A 20,580-nucleotide genomic window follows, 5' to 3' on the forward strand; every position below is an offset into this window, starting at 1 on the left:
GTGGAGTGTTGTGCTCCAGGAAAACCTGCCTGGTCCAGAGAAGCCACTGCTGTCCTCAGTGTGTGGCCAGCAGGGAAGGCAGCCAAGCTGTCAAGACCACTGGGTGGTTAGTCTGGCTAATGTGTATCTGCATAAAAGATTTTGACTGTGCTTGTACTTTATAAAGGATGGAGGAATAGAAAGATACACACTGCACACCATGGAGTATGCCCTATGTGCACTGTGGATGGACAAGAGTTAAGATTGGTGGAAATTTATGTTTTATCACTTCAAAAATTATGACTCTAACCTTTTTGTTTGATTTTAAATAATAAGCAATGTATTTTCTACTTCTGAAACTTTAAGAAGTGTACAATAATTAAGGATGTGATTGAAATGCCAACTGATTAAATTTTAGAATGACATGCTTTCAGCACATGAAAGCTGACCACATAGAGGAATGACAAAGCCCATCTCATTATAGACAGATCAGTGTCACTCCCGGGACCTGACCACATGATCTCAGTCTGGTTTTTGAAGGGCTGTTTTCGTGGAGTCACATACACATCTGCATACACATACCGTTGAATATTTCCTTTTGTGAATTGTATAGATTCACAAATCCCCCAAATCACTTACCCTCTTCAGAATACCTTTGGTGTCTTTTCCTGACCTGAAATGGAAAAGCAGGTTTGGCATAGGCTAGAACCATGCAGAATGTTTGCTTCCCCTGCCCAGTCCACAAGAATTTCAGATGCTTGGGGCTTTCTCTTTGGACGTGTATTTTATGAAGCCTATGTGTTTGTATTCAGTTTTGAATCTGTCACACTGCATCTGAAATTCAGCCAATTTAATCAGAGAGTTCTGAAAAGACAAGCATAATGGTAAACTAATAATGGTAACTAACATTAGTAGCTTACAGTCAGCCTTCTTCATAAATTATCTCGCTATTCTACTCAAGAGAACTCAATAAAATAGAAAAGATATATAACCCTACTTTATAGAAGAGAAAAAACCACACTTACAGCATTTGTTCCAAATTATAGAACTAAAACTCAGATTTTCTTACCTGAGCCAGTCTGTAGATCTTTGTATCCTAGACAAGTCTTTGTTGATTTTTTTTTTCCATTTAGAAGAAATATTTTCCAACTTGGACTCCATAGATTTTAGTTTTACCTTGGTCAAATGTGAAAAGAGTTCCAGCAATATGTTGGATTAAGCACAGAGCATCTCAGTGTAGTGCATGGAAATAGATGTTGAGCTAGCTCACCAGTTCCCTAGTTTTTGAATGAGTCCATGGGAGTTAAGGTGAGTCCTGACTCGGGTCACTGGGTGAGCTTGCCCGCTTCACAGGAGGAAATGCTATTAACTCGCAGGTGTGTTTATTGTGGAAACAAATAGGAGGCTGTTTTATTGCTTAGAATAAAGTTACCATTTATAGGCAGGGGTGATTGAAACTACATCCTACCATTTCCTTCCTTTTTTTTAAATGTTCCACAGAAAATCAGACTATTTTTAGTTTGTAATTTTTCTAAGATAATCATTAGCCCTAAATTACTTTTAAAGTACCGAACAGATTTTTAAAAAATAAATTCACACCACAATTACGATATGTACTGGTGAAGTTCGATTATTTCTAAAAAATAATTGGCAGAGCATGTGAAAGGGAGATGGATAAATTTTATTTTTCTTATGATACTGATTGCTAAAGGCTGCAATAGAGAACTGTTTTGACTGCAGAGTAAGCAAATCAAATCACTGCGGTTGTTGAAGCATTCATGGGGAAATTTAAAACTGACTGGACTGAAATAAATCAGGAAAGTTTTTACCCACTTGGCTTGATTGACAATTTTAATAACTCTTTTGCTGTTGTATTACAATATGCCTGTAACAGCAAAGTGCACTTAAGTATAACATTTTCATTTTTTGCTCTTCACATAACATTTTCCAAAATGTCAGATTTAAGATAAGCAAATTATTGAAAGTTGGGCATTGGAACACTTGAAGAATCACATTCCTGGTTCTCCTTTTTTCTTAATATCCAAAAGTTAAGACAGGTGGTATTTGTCCATAAATTTGTCCATAAATTCGTCCATAAATTTTTTTATGTGGGTAAAATTTGAACAGTATGTGTTTTTCAAGTCCTTGTTCCCATCCAGCTCCCACTGTGGATCATTTTAGGCAAGTTATTGGTTTTGGATATATCAAAAACCTTTGCATTAGGAATATGTTATCAATTAAAGTAAATATGGATGTTGTTAAAGCCCTGATATTCTGTTCATTTTAAAAATTAACAGTTTCTGGTAGAATTTAAGATACTACTGTTTATAAGCAAAATGGAATGAAAGAAAATAGTCATGTTCAGCATTTGCTCTGATAAGGTCTGTTGAAGCCTCAGATACTGGTAGATAGGAGGGTTGCTTAGTTTTTGTCTGTCTTAAAAACTGGCTTCTGAGCAGCATTTCATTTGAAGCAGAGTCCACGGCTACAGGTTTGCATGCGTGCTGAGTTGCTTCAGTCGTGTCCAACTTTGTGGCTCTGTGGACTGTAGACTGTCAGGCTCTTGTGTCCATGGTATTCTCCAGACAAGAATATTGGAGTGGGTTGCCATGGCCTTCTCTAGGGGATCTTCCCAACCCAGGGATCGATCCCCAGTCTCTGGCAGGCGGATTCTTTACCGCTAGCGCCACCTAGGCAGCCCATAAAGTATGTGTACCATGTGTGCATGCTACAGGTTAAGAAACCCCTGATTTAAAATAACTTTCCTCCTGCTTTTTGCAGTTGTTTTCTTTGAGGTGCAACTATAACTTAGTGTTAAGAGCACAAGCTCTGGATTCAGACTGGGTTTAAAACTTGGTTTCACCACTTCTAATTATGTGACCTTGGGTGAGTTGTTTTATCTCTGTAAGCCTTAATTTCCTTGTTTGTAAAAGCAGGATGATCATATCTACCTCATAGGACTGCTGTGAACATTTAATGAGATGGTCATGAGTAGTTCAGCAGAGGAAAATGTACTTAGTATATGTTAACTGTAATAAATACAAATACATCTTTCATTTAATTGGGGGAGGTGGTGTGTACCAGCAACTTTTAAGTATATTATCAACCCTTTATCTGTCTGCATGTCTGAAGTATGGATATCTGGTTGAACACAATGAGGAATTCCCCAAATTCTCAAATTCATCATTCAGTTTCTGATCACCAGAGACTGCAGATTTCATAATCCTCAAATGTTAGATCTAGTTCCCTGAGCTGTTCTCTTCTAGACTGCCCCATTCCAATCTTGTCTAATGAGTCCCTGTTTCTTTGTCCTACCTCTTCAGTTCCTTTTGACTAGACCTCAAAGCTTTGCTTTCTCTCTGCTTCTCTGAACTGCTGGCACTGATCACTTTGCCTGAAGTCTCAGTGTAACCCAGCTCCCATGCCAGTCTTGATCCAGTCTAGCCTGCAAATACTCGACTGCTCTAGGACAAGGAAATAAAAGAACCAGAGAGGGTTCGATGTAAGAGTATTGAGCTGTGGGGCCTCAGAGGATTCGCCATGTGAGATGCTATGCCTGTGAGAGCAGGACTAAGTGCAGGTCCTAGGGCTGTTCCACCGAAGTGTGGTTACCTGCCATCCAGCTCTGGAAAAAGTCTCAGGACTTGCATTTGGAAGCGAAGGTTGGAGAGTTGGAGTTTGGTTGAAACCAGAAATCTCAGGTCTGGGACCTTGGTTCTGGAGTAGATGCCTACTGATAAAATAATACGACATTTTCAAGTGTATTCTTCTGTTAATCATATCCTGTGGAGAAGGAAATGGCAGCCCACTCCAGTATTCTTGCCTGGAGAATCCCAAGGAGAGAGCCTGGCAGGCTACATTTCATGGGGTCACGAGAGTCGGGCACGACTTAGCGACTAAACCACCACCACCACCAATCATATCCTGGGGAATTTCTGTACACTTTAATTGTCTTGAGCATAAATTAGTAATCAGTCTGAAATGATGTTTACTTTGAAATACTCTAAATGTTACTACAAATTAGCCAAAATATCAAGAAGCCTGCATTTTGAACCAGAATTTTATCTATCTCACAGAAGTATGGCAGGGGTAAATGCCTAATGAAGACAGGTGACACTAGTGATTGTAATTGAATGAGACAAGAGCTCCTGGTGTGTATCTTAGGAAATAAGAGTTTTAATAAAATCTAAGAGCCATCATTTCTGTTAAGTTTGTATTAGTGTCTACCAAGAGTATGGTTTTTGTTTTCTACTCTTAAATTAAAATAAACTTTATACTTACCTGTATGAAAGGTGTATTGGTACAGTTAAACTTTTGGGAGCTTTTTTTTTTTTAATTTACAGTTTTCAGGGTTTATCCTGTTCATTTTTCTTTTTTATGAGTAATTACAATAATCTCTTCAGGATTATATTTTCTATACTATCTGTATGACCAACTTTTTTCTCAGCTCCCATACTTAAAGCCAAATGATTACCTCTACTTGTAAGACCCCAGCCACAGCCCTGATCCCTCTTCTTATTTTGGTTCCTATTTCCCAAATCCTGTCTAAACTACCTGATAGTAGATGCTGGTCTTCCTTTAAGTTATAGGTCCCTTCTTTCAGATGCTAGCTATTATTCCTTGAAGGACTTCATTCCACTACACTGCCTGGTTGTCCTTCCAGAGTGTGTGATGGTTCTTCATTCCGTTTTCCTTGGCAGTTTTTGTTTGTTTTTGTTCTGGCCTAGAAATAGAAGCTTTTTAAAGAACTGGCCTATTTCATGATATTATTTCAAATGTATTATAATTTTAAATTACAATACATGGTTTACCTATGAAAGTCATCTTCTGGTGGAGGCCGACTTCCTGTTGCTAGAGGGAGGGTGGGAAGGGGGGCGGCTGGCTCGTCCATGTACAGTTGTGTGGGGCGGCCTGGGGTGGCCCCCGAGCAGCTGACCCTCTGCCTGCAGGGACCAGAGTTGCGAGGCGGCTGCCATGGTGGGGTCAGGGAGCCAGCTCAAGAAAATGGTGTCCAAGTACAAATACAGAGACCTAACTGTACATGAAACTGTTAATGTTATTACTTGATACAAAGATCTCAAATCTGTATTGGATTCATATGTTTTTAATGATGGCATTTCTAGGGAACTAATAAACCTTAGTGGAACAATCCTGTGCCTTACAGAGGTAATACATACAAATATTTCAGTCTGCCTGTGGCTGCTGGACACATATCCGTAATAATCCCCCTATCTGTTTCATTAAGCCTACTAGCTTAGTGACTATTAAAACAGGAAAGCATGTGGATGCTAATGGGAAGATATATCTTCCTTATCTACCTGAATGGAAGCACCCACAGTCAGGCTTGTTGGGGCTTGTTTAAGTCATGATTGTGGTGTTTAGAGATGAACCTCCAGTCTTCTCTCGTCCTCCTGTTCCAGCATCCTATCCACCATTCCAGGCAACAGGGCCACCAAATGCTTCCTACATGCCAGGCCTGCCAAGTGGGATTTCTGCATACCCATCCGGGTACCCTCCCAATCCCAGTGGTTACCCAGGCTGTCCTTAGCCACCTGGTGGTCAGTATCCTGACACAACAAGTTCCCAGTACCCTCCCCAGCCTCCTGTGACCACTCTTGGTCCCAGTAGGTATGGCACAATCAGCGAGGACACTGTCGGAGCCTCTCTCAGCTCAGCGGTCAGTGACAGGCTGAGATGGCGGATGAAGGAGGAGATGGATCGTGCCCAGGCAGAACTCAGCGCCTTGAAACGAGCAGAGGAACACCTGAGAAAGGGCACCAGGAACTCGGGGAGCTGGCTGCCCATCTAGATTAAGAGGTAGCTGAGGTCACTGAAAACATGGAACTTTTGAGAAAGAAGAACTCAGTTCTGCTCTGGAGAAAATGGAAAATCAATCTGAAAACAATGCGAAACTTCTCTTCACCTTGCCCACATGGTTATAGTTAGTCCTAAAGAAGAGATGAGACCTGTTGATTAATCCATGTGAAGTCCAGTGACTTCTGGTTTTCGTGAAGTCCTGCAATATTTTGATCAACTGCTTTTTAGAAATTTCATTTCTGAGGCTCTGCCAAGGGTTGCCTATAGTTACCTGTCCTAATCCCCTATAGCAGGCCATGGTGGAAGCACACATCTCTATTGTAATCTGTGAGGACATTTTCTTGGACCACCAGCTCTTGAATGTATTGGATTTTAGAGGCTTGAGTTCTTGGCAGTTGAAATTAGCATAATAAAAACTAGTATGTCTGGGACCTGGAATCTCTAGCCATCAAGGTAGACCTCAGAGAAGCTTTTAGTGAAATGGGGAGATATGCTCTCTGATGCAGTCTTTATAGACTTACCAGAATTTAGAGCATTTTGAGCCCTGAAGACTTCCATGTAGACCGCTGAGTGGTTGTTATTGTTAATCTGCGTATTTAGTTAGTATAATTTATACTAGATTAGAAGAGCTATTATTTTCTCTTAGGTGAAGTTAGACCATTCACTGTTAATCCTGGCTGACTACCTTGGCACTAAGCATGTTTTAGTATCACTACCATATCTACCAGGTGTCTAGTAGTAAGTCTCTCAATAAGTTCACAGCTTCTCTACCAAGAGCACCATGTCTCCAAGAGCCACTCTGGCAGGGACCTCTGTGTCAGTTATCTTGGGCCAAATTATGCCATGGAGGCAGATTCTCCCCACTCACAGTAACGTACAACAGGGTTCTTTCTCCCTTACCTTCCGTATACGTCACGGACCCCCTGTGGCTCTGCTCCATGTCACGGTCACTTAAGGCTCAGACTGGCAGCAGCCCCTGTTGGGACAGGGCTGGTCTCCTGCCTGAGGGAAGAGCGAAGCATCAACAGCAAGCTTCCCTTCCGCAATGACTACTCGCATTTCACTGGCCAGAGCTCATCGTGTAGCCATCCTGCTGCCAGCCAGGAAGGAGCGGAGGGTGCAGTTCTGCTGCTTGCAGGCCTTGTAGGTGTGCCTTGAGCATCTGCTTGTAGCCTGTCCTGATTGCCACAGCAGCAGCCGTGAGGTTGACACCTGTCCTTAAGGCAGTGGGACGGAAATTCTTTCATTTTCCCAAAGGATCTCCTGCTACCTCTGAGATAAATAAAAACCCCACCGATGGTCAATTTTCCCCTTCCGGGTCCTTTCAAGTCCAGGACTTCTATGGACGCAGGCTTTCTGGGGTCCGAGTTGAACCACTGGTTCCCCCTTCTGGCCTTTGTGAAAAACTCACCTTTTACTGCATACACTGTGCTCCTTCCTAAAAGCTGCATTTTTAACCTTGAGGTTTCCCCTGTCAGACTCAGCTCATCTGCGCCTGCTGCTTCTGCCTCAGGTGTCTGCTTTCTAATGTTAATTGGGTTTTTGCATCCTCACCTAAAATCAGGTTTTCCAACACTGTCTTCTCCAGTTTTGTATCCTCAGTGAACTCAGCACTCTTATCCATTGTGTTCATCACTTCCATAAATTGCATTTTATTTTCAAATAAAATGGGCAATCCCTTGATTCCTGAGGTGGCACCGAGTGTCTGTGTTACAGCTTGGTATCTGTGAACAGCTTGGCTCTCAGTTCTCATCTCTCTGCCTGCCCATAGAACTCCACTGAAGACCTTAGAAAGGGGTTTTTGGAAATGTATGTACATTGTTACGGTAGATCAATAAATCTCTTCATAGGGATATCCTTAAAGGATATTTTATTATTTATTATATAAACAATCTGTAGAATTGTTTACAGATTTGATAAATTAAGAAATTAGATTTATTACTCTAAACTTCAAAGTTAAGAAAGCTTTCATTAAACAGTGGCACTTGCAAATAAATATGGTATTTAAAGCTTGTCTCCTACTAGACATAGTAAATATCTGAGTTGCTTGACCCTAGCTTTTAAAATAACAGATCTATAAGACAGCTTCCAAAATACTTAATTTTTTTCCCTTCTTTTCCTAACTAGATCGCAAGAGACTCCTGGAGATGGGCAGCCTCCAGCTTTACCACCCAAACAATCAAAGAAAAACAGTTGGAGCCAGATTCATTATTCACATTCTCAACAAGATCTGGAAAACCATGTTAATGAAACATTTGATGTTCCATCATCTCCTGAAAAATCTACTGTAAGTAACTTCTTCAGATATTCTCACGTTTCTTTGAAAATGTTTAATTGTAAATGAAGTTTCCTTTGTACCCTAGCCTGTTTATCTGTAAATTCTGTTACAGTACTTTCTCTTATTCATCATATGTTTACTCATAAATTGTGCCACCATATAACCCAATTGTGGAAGTTTCTTTTATCATCATTTATAAAACGTTCATTGCTCTAGAAGTTAATTTTTGACAGATTTGTTGATTTCAGTCTTGCAAAACACATTTCCAGAACAAATGCTAATAGCCTATTAAATACCATTAATTTTATTATATAATTAGGCGCAGCAACTTTGTCGTTTTAATCAACCTTTTGAAATTGAATACAGGTCTTTGGAATATATAATTGCTGTGTTCTTCAAAATATATCCATGAGATATTTTGGTACTTTGTACCAAACAAAAATGGTAAATTTTTAGAATCCCCTGATTTGTGAATTTTCATTGCTTTTTCAAGTAGATGAATCAAAGGTCAGATTGTTAATAAATTTTAAGGATACATTGTGTTTATGAAGAAGTATAGGACAGACAGAAATATGGGTGTATTTCAGGAAACTTAAAGGGATACCAAGGAATAAAATGAGATACAAGGAGGGGAGGCCCCACAGCAGGTGTGGGCCATGCCAAACGCCCTGCTGGCCATTGCTCACTTACCCTCTTGTTCTTCACCCACAGTCCTCCCACACTGTCTAAAAGTGAAAAGCCAGAGGCAGCCATTTAAAGTTCTCCCGCACTTACTGCACCACGACATCATAGAGATCAAAATCCTTATTCAAAATGAATGACAACTTCAGTGCTACCTGTGTGGTGATTCCTGTGTATCATTCATTGGTTCATAGTTAACCGAGGTCTTTCTTTACCTACTTAGGTAGGTAGTGGGCATACAAAGATAAATCAGACATCGTCCCTGCTGTTAAATAATCTACAGTCTAGTTTGTTTTTTCTCTCAAGCAAAAATTACTTATTGAGTACCTGCTCTGTGCCATGCATTGTTGTGGGCTCTGGGAATATAGTAGAATAAAATTTTAAAAACTCTGCCTGCAAGGAACTTATATTCTAAGGATAAGGATGAGTTAAGCTATAAACAAAGGAAATAAATTTATAGCCTATTAGATAAATGCTAGAGAGACCAGGCAGAAAAGGGCTAGGAAATTTCCAGAGTGGAGTGTTACAGTTTTACGTGGTGTGAGCCAGGGGTGAGTTTGGTGATAAACTACATGGATACTTGATAGGAGAGCAGATAAACCCAGAGAACAGCAGGCGCAAAGACAGGGGGTGGCTGACACTGTCAGAGGACACCGAGGGGCAAACTAGAAGGAACAGGGATGGGTGAGATCCCAAACGCCTGGTCTTGTGAAGGTTTTGTCCAGTCTCTAAGTGAGATCGGAAGCAAATGGACATACCTGTGGAGAGAAGCAATATGCTGTCACAGGTTTGAATGGTTTCACTCTGGCTTTTATGTTGAGAATAAATCAAAAGCAGGGTGGCAGTAGAGAAACTGGCCGTGAGGTGTCATCCCAAGAAGCAGTGGTGATTGGACCAACATGGCTGTGGAAGAAATAAGACCATGGCTGTGTTCCGGGTTGAGTTTTAGAGTAGAGCTGACAGTCTGCTGATGGACTGGTTATAGAGTACTAGGGAGAGAGAATCAAGGATAATAGCAACTTTGGGCCTATGCAACTAGGAGAATGAAGTCCATTTGCTGGGACATGAAAGGCTCCAGGTAGAACAGGTGTGGGGGGAATATCAGGAGCTCGATAGGGGCACAATGATATGTCTACTAGGAACCCATTTAGAGAGATGATTCTGGAGTTGAAGGGAGGGATTGAGGCTGAAGTTATAATGTTGAGAGTTGATGGCATGTAGACAATATTTAAAACCATGAGATAGGAAGTGAAGAGTGTGCAGATTACCTTAATAAGAGATTCTGAAATATTAATCCTCCAAGCTATAAAGATGAGGGAGATGAAAGCAAAGGAAACTGAGAAGATGCAGACAAAATGGTAGGAAAGAAAACTAGCCAGCTAGCTGATGAGAAGACGGTCACAGAGAGAGTAATCACCTGTGTCAAAAATGCTACTGGTAAGTTGAGGAGGATGAGTTCTGTAATTAGAAGTGATTTTAGGAAATTCACGAATGTATCAGTTCAGTTCAGTCGCTCAGTCGTGTCCAACTCTTTGCGACCCCATGAATGGCAACACACCAGGCCTCCCTGTCCATCACCAACTCCCGGAGTTTACTCAAACTCATGTTATATCGAGTCGGTGATGCCATCCAGCCATCTCATCCTCTGTCGTCCCCTTCTCCTCCTGCCCCCAATCCCTCCCAGCATCATTGGAAAAGTTGACTTTTCCAATAAGTCAACTCTTCACATGAGGTGGCCAAAGTATTGGAGTTTCAACTTCAGCATCAATCCTTCCAGTGAACAGCCAGGACTGATCTCCTTTAGGATGGACTGGTTGGTATAGATACAACTAATTCAGCTGTGGATTTAAGGGAACATTTCCCAGAAATAATCATCTCAGACCTGTGTCTTGAAGGATAAGAAAGAATTAGCCAGATACTTACCTTAAAGAGTAGGCATACAACATTAAGTGAACGAAGCCTGTTACAAATGACCATATATTGTGTAATTCTACATACATGAAACGTTCAGAATAGTCAACTATGTATATATAGGGGGAGAGAAAAATAGATGAGGGGTTGAATAAGATTTGGGGGATGGGGGCAAGCAGAGGGGGAGTGACTGATGATGGACACAGGGTTTCTTTGGGGGATGAGGAAAAGGTTCTAAAGTTAAATAGTAGTGGTATTGGTACAATTCTGTCACTGTAGTAGAAATTACTGAATTATACTCTTTGAATGGGTGAAGTGTAGTATGTGAATTGTATCTCAGTGAAGCTGTTTTTTAAAAATCAGAGGGAATCATGAATTCATGTAAAACTTATGAATACTTGCTCTGTGCAAAGCTTTGAGCCAGGTTCTAGGGACACTGTGGTTTATTAATTAGATAATTAATAAAGACCCTGTTACTCTTGGTGCTTATGGTCTAGTATACAGTGGTAAGGCAAGAGAGAAATTTGAATTATGATTCTTTATACACTTCAGATAATATGAATATACACAAAGCATGCTTCCTGTATGTCTGAAAGTCAGTAGCCTGTAAATGACGAGAATGATGAGTCATCTGTTTTTGTCTTTTTAAGCCTAATGGTGGTGTTCCACATGATAATCTCGTTCTAATCAGAATGAAACCTGATGAAAATGGGAGGTTTGGATTCAACGTAAAGGTAACTTAGAATTTGTATTGCACTCATCTTGTAAATAAGGTGTTTCTATATCTGTAATGCTGACTAATGCTTGATTTGCTCTGTTGTGAAGGGAGGGTGTGACCAGAAGATGCCTGTGATCGTGTCCCGAGTTGCGCCAGGAACCCCTGTGAGTTCCACAGCCTTCTCAGTGATCCTAGCTTCAAGAATACATACTTATTTTCTTAGTATAAATAAAGCAATAAAATGAATCATTTAATTTGTCAAGTATACCATGTTGTTTGTTGGCTCTCCTAAATTGCTGGGAAGTTAATTTTTATTTCTTCCCTATCTTCTAGAACAGTTTTTCAAATACTTGTTTTTACAGAGACTCTAGATTCTATCAAAATAACCCCTCTAAATAGCAAAATGTAGACAGAGGTATCGTTTGTTTGCTTTTTCGTTGACTTCTTTTTTCATTTAGAATTGTTTACTTACATTCTGTTTGTCTACTTTCTGTTTAAAATATTTATTTGAAACTCTTCATTATGAACATGCTAAGCAAAAGTAAAGAAAATACTGTATGTACCCATGACGATGAAACCCGCCCCCCGCCCTATCCTTCAGCTTCAGCTTCAGCACTCATAAACTTTCTGCTTGTGAATCATAAGGACAATTCTTAATAAATTGTGGGCACATCGTTTTTATTGTTTATTATATAGTAAATACTGCTTTCAGATTCCCATTTCTGTTGTTTATTCTGTTTAACTGCATTTTTCTTCAAGAACTTTGAGTCAGTACCCATTATCATTCAACTGTCTCTGACCTGGGAAAGGTAGGAACCTGCAGTCTGAGAGAAAGAGACCAGTTATGAGATTTTGGTGCTTTGCAGCGACCTCAAAGTTGATTTGAAGATCACAGTCAAGATTGATCAACGATATCATGATAGTTTTGGTTCTGGTTTTTAAGAACTTGCTGATTGCAAATAACAGGGTACTTGTGGAATTTTTGTTGTTGTTGAGTTGTTAATTTGTGTCTGAGTCTTTGTGACCCTGTGGCCTACAAGCACATTCTTTGTGAGCCTATGGACTGCAGCACTCCCTGTCCTTCACTGTGTCCTAGAGTCTGCTCAAATTCACGTCCATTGAGTCGGTGATATTGTCTAACCATCTCATCCTCTGTTGCCCCCTTCTCCTCTTTTATTGTCCCCAGCATCAGGGTCCTTACCAGTGAGTCAGCTCTTTGCATCAGGTGGCCAAAGTATTGGAGCTTCAGCATCAGTCCTTTCAATGAATATTCATGGTTGATTTCCTTTAGGATTGACTGGTTTGATCGCCTTACAGTTCAAGGGATTCTCAAAAGTCATCTCCAGCACCATAGTTCTAAAGCATCAATTCTTTGGTGACTCTAAAATCTCTACTAAATAGAAATTTGTGTAGCAGCCTTCTTTATGACTCAACTCTCATATCCATACATGACTACTGGAAAAACCATAGCTTTGACTATGTGGACCTTTATCAGCAAATTGATGTCTCTTCTTTTCAATATACTATCTAGGGTTTGTCATAGCTTTCCTTCCAAGGAGCAAGTGTCTTAATTTTATGGCTGCAGTAATTTTGGAGCCCAAGAAAATAAAGTCTTGTCACTGCATACTCCTGGCTTAATTACAAATACAAAATTTTTCATATAGCTGTAGAGGTGTATCACAAAACCCTAGGACAGGAATGTAGTCAGACTTCTAGAAAGAATTTTATAAATCTTTTGCAGAACTGTTTTTCATGTCCATTTCTGTTTTTTGTGAATTTTTCTTTCTCAGTGCAAACCAGTTTGTACTAGAATCAGCTTAATCTCTCAAACTACAATAAAGTACATTCTAAATGAAAAGTGTACTTAGTAGCAGCTTCAAGCCAATTTCCTGTAACATTAGCACCACAGACACACTCTTTGTTTAGATATGATAGTGACTTCAAAATTTCAACTAAATAGAAATTGTGTAGCTGCCACCATTCTGTCCCTCTGTTCATTTGAAGAGATGTGCCTACCAGCAACTTCTGGGCTTATATTTTATGTAACCAGCTCAGCACCCCAGAGTCATTAGACTCCTCATTTCAAGTTACAGACTCAGAGGAAGCAAAATCTCATAGATCCAGCTTGGATAAAATGTCCTCTTTTAAACAAATCCCTTGTGATCAGAAGTGACAAGAAAGGGATATGATGTATATAATAAACTCACTACACATGTGAAAGATAAGGGAAGTAGTCCAGAATCATTTGTTCAGTATGTATTGGAAAATATGTGTTGGGGGATGGGGGTACTGCAAGATGAGGAGGTGAGAGGTGGCTGTATTTTCATTTATCAAGTAGAAAGTTAGATAATATTTAAAGTAAAAACTAAAAAATGAAATTGGAATGTTACATAGTGATACTAAGGTAAATACAAAAGCTGTAACTAAAATGTTGAAATACATTGCGAAACACGTTGCTTCAGACTGGGCGGGGGTGGGAGGGGAAGCATAGGGAAGAATGCAGGAAATGGTTTCTTGTCATAATAATCTTATAGGCCAAATCAGCTTTTTAAACTGTGCAATGTATAGCTTTCCCCAATATGAAAGTTTTAACTAAACGTCAAATATATGACTTTTGACCTGATAATTCTACTTTTAGGAATTACCTCTTATGAAACAGAACATAGGATACACAATAATGTTCATTGTAGTATTGTCTGTGAGAATTAAAATTGGAGGGAAAATCAAAATGTACATCATTAGAGCTGACTAAATAAGTTATGCTTTGGTTTGCAGCTATTGAAATAATAGATGATGTAGTTTTATGTGTATGGAAAAGTTTTCATAAGATAGTATTTTGAAAAACATTTTACAATGGAATACTACTCAGCTATAAAAAAAAGGAATGAAATAATGCTATTTGCAGTGATGTAGATGGACCTAGAGATTATCAAACTGAGTGAGGTCAGACAATAAGACAAATATTATATGGTATCATTTCTATGTAGAATCTAAAGATAATACAAGTAAATTTATTTATAAAACAAAGACAGACTCAGAGACATAAAAAACAAACTTATGGTTCCCAAGGAGGGCAGAGGCTCGGAGGGTTAAGTTAGGAGTACGGGATTGACAGATGCACACCACCGTATATAACATAGATGAGTAGCAAGGATGCATTTTACTGCACAGGGAACTGTAGTCAATGTCTTGTAATAGCCTGCAATGGAAAAGAACTGAAAGACATACATATATTAATATGTGTAACTGAGTCCCTTACCTGTATATCTGAGACTAACACAATATTGTAAATCAAGTATACTCAATGAAAATACATATTATAATTTCATATGTGTTTTATCCAGTTTTTTAAATTGTGAGTTATATTTTAAAAATCTGGAAACATGCTGAAATAGTTAGCAGTATTTCATCTCGGTGGTAGAATTACTGATATTTATCTCTTGCTTCCTTTTTTTAATTGTCTGAATCGTGATGGTGAGCATGTATTGCCCTTACAATTAGGAAAGAAATCTTTTTTTATTTATATGCCAGGTAGTCATAAAGTGAATATTGATTTTTTCTGATTAGTGAACATGGATAGTTTGCAGTTCAGTCAAGGATGTTTAGGGAGCACTCTATAGACAGGTTAATTTCCAAACAGAACTTTATGACTCTAAATATTCTTTCTAGGCTATATAGATTACTATATTGGTAATTTTTCCTTTCTATCAGAATGATGTTCTATAGATAGTGGCTGACTTTAGAATCAATCAAATAAATACAAAATAAATGAAATATTATTAACTTAGAAACTACTGCAGTGTTTAGAATCCTCATTTTAGGTGATTGGTAGAAAAGGGCAGTGTTTAAAATATTTTAATGTCATTTTCTCTATTGGACACCTTTTGAAATGGACAAAGTAATTTTCAAATTATTTCCAAGCCTGGCATGCTGCAGTCCATGGGTTTGCAAAGAGTCAGACATGACTTCATGACTGAACAACAGCATTCTCCAAAGTCATATATTTCTTCCTATCTGATCATATTCAAGCCAATAGCTTTTGCCAGAGCAAAATTCATCTTATGTAGACTTTCCAAATCAGAATGAAATGCAAGTAAGAAATTATACCTGACAAAGGGCAGAAGATGATTAAGTGTAAGAGGGTTCCCTTCAGTTATAGCAGGTGATTAGTAGTGTGCTATAACAGGCAGAGAAGTAGAAAAGGAGCACCTCAAGGGAATGGTCTGAACCTTAATTTTTAATTTTTCAGGTTTTAATTCTTTACATTGAAATATCTCATTTTTTACATTTCACAGCTATGCATAATTAAAACAGATACCTGTTCCATTTTCAGAATTTCAGGTGTCTAAAATCACACATTTCATAAGCAGCAGTGGAAGAACCTGACTCCTGGATCAGTGCTCTTTCTACTAATGACAGTACCTTGTTGGATTTTGTTGACTTTGTGTTGTATAGTGAGTTTAGTCCTGCTTCCATCTTTCAAGCCTTTGCCCTTTCTGTGAGGCCCAGCCCCATCATTTCCTTCAAAGTCTAACCTATCATCCTGCAAACTTAATTCCATTGTGTTCTCGTTACTGTATTCCTGGAACAGGCTGTCCACATTTCTGTTGATTTCTTTTACCTTATTTACTTGTTTGTTTTCACACAGTAGTGCACTGCTATAAAGATAACCATGTTGCCTGAACCCATACCAAGTAATTGGTGAACCTGTAAATTTTTTATCAAAACAGTAAAATTTCTGATGCTTTCTCTTTTAAATGTATTGGGAAATGAAGAAATAATAATACTGATTTAGTATCCTGTAATTCAGAACATCGGAAACATTGAGAATCAAAGTTTTATTTCTTTTTTTTTTTTTTTTTTTTTAATTTTTTTATTAGTTGGAGGCTAATTACTTCACAACATTTCAGTGGGTTTTGTCATACATTGATATGAATCAGCCATAGATTTACACTTATTCCCCATCCCGATCCCCCCTCCCACCTCCCTCTCCACCCGATTCCTCTGGGTCTTCCCAGTGCACCAGGCCGGAGCACTTGTCTCATGCATCCCACCTGGGCTGGTGATCTGTTTCACCATAGATAGTATACATGCTGTTCTTTTGAAACATCCCACCCTCACCTTCTCCCACAGAGTTCAAAAGTCTGTTCTGTATTTCTGTGTCTCTTTTTCTGTTTTGCATATAGGGTTATCGTTACCATCTTTCTAAATTCCATATATATGTGTTAGTATGCTGTAATGTTCTTTATCTTTCTGGCTTACTTCACTCTGTATAAGGGGCTCCAGTTTCATCCATCTCATTAGGACTGGTTCAAATGAATTCCTTTTGACGGCTGAGTAAAATTCCATGGTGTATATGTACCACAGCTTCCTTATCCATTCATCTGCTGATGGGCATCTAGGTTGCTTCCATGTCCTGGCTATTATAAACAGTGCTGCGATGAACATTGGGGTGCATGTGTCTCTTTCAGATCTGGTTTCCTCAGTGTGTATGCCCAGAAGTGGTATTGCTGGGTCATATGGCAGTTCTATTTCCAGTTTTTTAAGGAATCTCCACACTGTTCTCCATAGTGGCTGTACTAGTTTGCATTCCCACCAACAGTGTAAGAGGGTTCCCTTTTCTCCACAGCCTCTCCAGCATTTACTGCTTGTAGACTTTTGGATAGCAGCCATCCTGACTGGTGCGTAATGGTACCTCATTGTGGTTTTGATTTGCATTTCTCTAATAATGAGTGATGTTGAGCACCTTTTCATGTGTTTGTTAGCCATCTGTATGTCTTCTTTGGAGAAGTGTCTGTTTAGTTCTTTGGCCCACTTTTTGATTGGGTCATTTATTTTTCTGGAATTGAGCTGCAGGAGTTGCTTGTATATTTTTGAGATTAATCCTTTGTCTGTTTCTTCATTTGCTATTATTTTCTCCCAATCTGACGGCTGTCTTTTCACCTTACTTATAGTTTCTTTTGTAGTGCAAAAGCTTTTAAGTTTCATTAGATCCCATTTGTTTAGTTTTGCTTTTATTTCCAATATTCTGGGAGGTGGGTCATAGAGGATCTTGCTGTGATTTATGTCGGAGAGTGTTTTGCCTATGTTCTTCTCTAGGAGTTTTATAGTTTCTGGTCTTACATTTAGATCTTTAATCCATTTTGAGTTTATTTTTGTGTATGGTGTTAGAAAGTGTTCTAGTTTCATTCTTTTGCAAGTGGTTGACCAGTTTTCCCAGCACCACTTGTTAAAGAGGTTGTCTTTTTTCCATTGTATATCCTTGCCTCCTTTGTCAAAGATAAGGTGACATGATCCTCTACATAGAAAACCCTAAAGACTCTACGAGAAAATTACTAGAACTAATCAATGAATATAGTAAAGTTGCAGGATATAAAATTAACACACAGAAATCCCTTGCATTCCTATATACTAACAATGAAAAAACAGAAAGAGAAATTAAGGAAACAATACCATTCACCATTGCAACAAAAAGAATAAAATACTTAGGAGTATATCTACCTAAAGAAACAAAAGACCTATACATAGAAAACTATAAAACACTGATGAAAGAAATCAAAGAGGACACAAACAGATGGAGAAACATACCGTGTTCATGGATTGGAAGAATCAATATTGTCAAAATGGCTATTCTACCCAAAGCAATCTATAGATTCAATGCAATCCCTATCAAGCTACCAACGGTATTTTTCACAGAACTAGACCAAAGAATTTCACAATTTGTATGGAAATACAAAAAACCTCGAATAGCCAAAGTAATCTTGAGAAAGAAGAATGGAACTGGAGGAATCAACCTGCCTGACTTCAGACTCTACTACAAAGCCACAGTCATCAAGACAGTGTGGTACTGGCACAAAGACAGAAATATAGACCAATGGAACAGAATAGAAAGCCCAGAGATAAATCCACGAACCTATGGACACCTTATCTTTGACAAAGTTTTATTTCTTTGTGAAAACTTACCAAAGGTGATTTGTGAACAGTACTTTTCTTTTTCTTGTCATATAACTTAAATTACAGTGTGAGCATTTTTCCTTATCTCAACAAATAGTGATAATTCTAAGTCTGAATCCACTTCCACTTGTCCTTTGCCCTTTCAGTGATATGAAATATCTTCCAGGAGCTCCTGTATAGAGTTTTTGTTTTTTAAGATCTGTCCATTTTTATTTCCTCTCAATTTTTTATTTTTTTTGCCACACTGTGGCATGTGGGATATTTCCCTGACCAGGGATAGAACCCACACCCCCTGCACTGGATGTGTGGAGTCTTAATCACTGGACTGCCAGGGAAGTCCCAAGAAGTTTCTTGCTAGCATCACTTCCTTGGACATCTTCATCCTTCTTGTCACAGCCACTTTCATCATTTGTGCTAATAAGTTCATCTTCTCTAAATTCCTTTCCCTGTGTCTCTTTAGGGTCTCTCAAACAATAGAAATGTTGATATTTACATAGTCATTTACTTTTATAACTCCATTTATGTTCACTTTGAATTTCACCTTCAGCACTGTCCCTTTTTGTTTCTTTGCTACACTTGTAACTTTTTGGCCAGTTGCTCCTTATCCATTTTTTTACGTGGGTTTATCTTTGGGAGACAAGGAGACCACACAAGTACCTGCTTTGCTACCTCCACATGAACTGAGTAACTGATGCATAACAACAAGCCACCAATAGACTTTGAAAGAAGGGATGTGATTGGTCATTGATCATGCTGCATATTTATGATTTATATAGTGATTTTTGGACTGTCAGGCTAACAGTGAGTTTTCAACTTTATGCAGTTACTTGTAATTTATACAGTAGCTAAAATTCGCATGATGTTAGGAGACCAGTGTTATTTAACTCAACTGTGGCAACTGAAATTTGTATGTATCTGCACAGTGCAAAGTGAGAGCTACCTTGCTCTGTGCACTTAAGAGCATTAGTCTTACCTGTATGTCTGGAAATGTAATAGGGCATCAGGGGGAAAATTAATAAAGAAGGAAAAAAAGAATGTCTTTATAGGAAAGGGAGTTTTTGTTTTTAATTTCTTTTTGTTTGCGCTGAGTTTTCATTGCTGCATGCAGGCTTTCTCTAGTTGCTGCAAGCAGGGTCTACTCTAGTCGTAGATGGGCTTCTCGTTTCGGTGGCTTCTCTGGTTGCAGAGCACAGGCTCACTAGTTGTGGTGCACAGGCTTAGCTGCCCCTCAGCATGTGAGATCTTCCTGGGCCAGGGATTGAACCTGTGTCCCCTGCATTGGCAGATGAATTCTTCACTACTGTACCACCAGGGAGGTCTGAAAGTGAGTTTTCTACTTCCGTTTTTTTAATAGATAAGTGAATGGATAGATGATTTCTGTATGTAATTTTATTTCTGCTCTGGAGTCTATAAAAGTAAATTGCTGTTCCTTACTTCCAGAAAGCTACATGTGAATCTGAAACCTTCTTTGCATCCCTTGACAGGCTGACCTGTGTGTCCCTCGATTGAATGAAGGGGACCAAGTGGTACTGATCAACGGTCGGGACATTGCAGAGCACACCCACGACCAGGTGGTCCTGCTGATCAAAGCGAGCTGTGAGAGACATTCTGGGGAGTTAGTCCTTCTAGTTCGACCTAATGGTGAGTACTCTGTGATTTACTGCATGTTTTTAATAATTCCCTCATGTTTATTACTAGACACAGCAGCTAGAGTGGGTTTCTTAGAATTCGGTCACATCAGACTGACCTGTGGCTTCCATTCATAGTGGTTGTTGTTTAGTTGGTAAGTCACGTCCAATTCTTTTTGACCCCATGGACTGTAGCCCGGAAGGCTCCTCTGTTTATGGGATTTTCTAGGCAAGAATACTGGAGTGGTTTGCCATATTCCTTCTGCAGGGGATCTTCCCAGCCCAGGGATTGAACCCGTTTCCTGAATGGGTAGGTGGATCTTTACCGCTGAGCCACCAGAAGAGTGTTCACATGTAGGGTCAAATGCGGATTCTCCGCCACCTTGCCTGCCCCTCTGCCTTCCTCACTCTCTTGTTCTCTGTGCTGGCCTGCTTGATGGTCCGTCTTCTTAAAGCACTCCTCTTGACGTTTGTACAACGTATACCCTCACATCGTTCAGGTCTCTGCTGAGATATCAGCCTCAGGAAATTCTCTCCAGACCACCATGACTGCAGTTGCCTCTCTCGCCCCCAAGGTGCTCAAGGAGTCCTCGGTACTCAGATATACTTGCTAT

At 39.3% G+C, this 20,580-nt stretch overlaps 1 protein-coding gene and 1 pseudogene across 3 annotated transcripts in view; both read left to right on the plus strand.

Moving 5' to 3' along the window:
- Positions 1-20,580, plus strand: part of PTPN4 (protein tyrosine phosphatase non-receptor type 4) — a 189,355-nt gene that overhangs the window by 136,237 nt on the left and 32,538 nt on the right. For all 3 annotated transcript variants that reach the window (XM_043894708.1, XM_043894710.1, XM_043894709.1), the window contains exons 16-19: positions 7,924-8,083; positions 11,317-11,400; positions 11,492-11,548; positions 19,823-19,979. In XM_043894708.1, coding sequence (XP_043750643.1) covers positions 7,924-8,083; positions 11,317-11,400; positions 11,492-11,548; positions 19,823-19,979 — 458 coding nt within the window. The remainder of the gene's footprint in view (positions 1-7,923; positions 8,084-11,316; positions 11,401-11,491; positions 11,549-19,822; positions 19,980-20,580) is intronic.
- Positions 4,904-7,917, plus strand: LOC122688603 (annotated as a pseudogene).

The sequence above is a fragment of the Cervus elaphus genome, chromosome 33 (genome assembly GCF_910594005.1).
Source record: "Cervus elaphus chromosome 33, mCerEla1.1, whole genome shotgun sequence".
NCBI classification, from domain to species: Eukaryota; Metazoa; Chordata; class Mammalia; order Artiodactyla; family Cervidae; genus Cervus; species Cervus elaphus.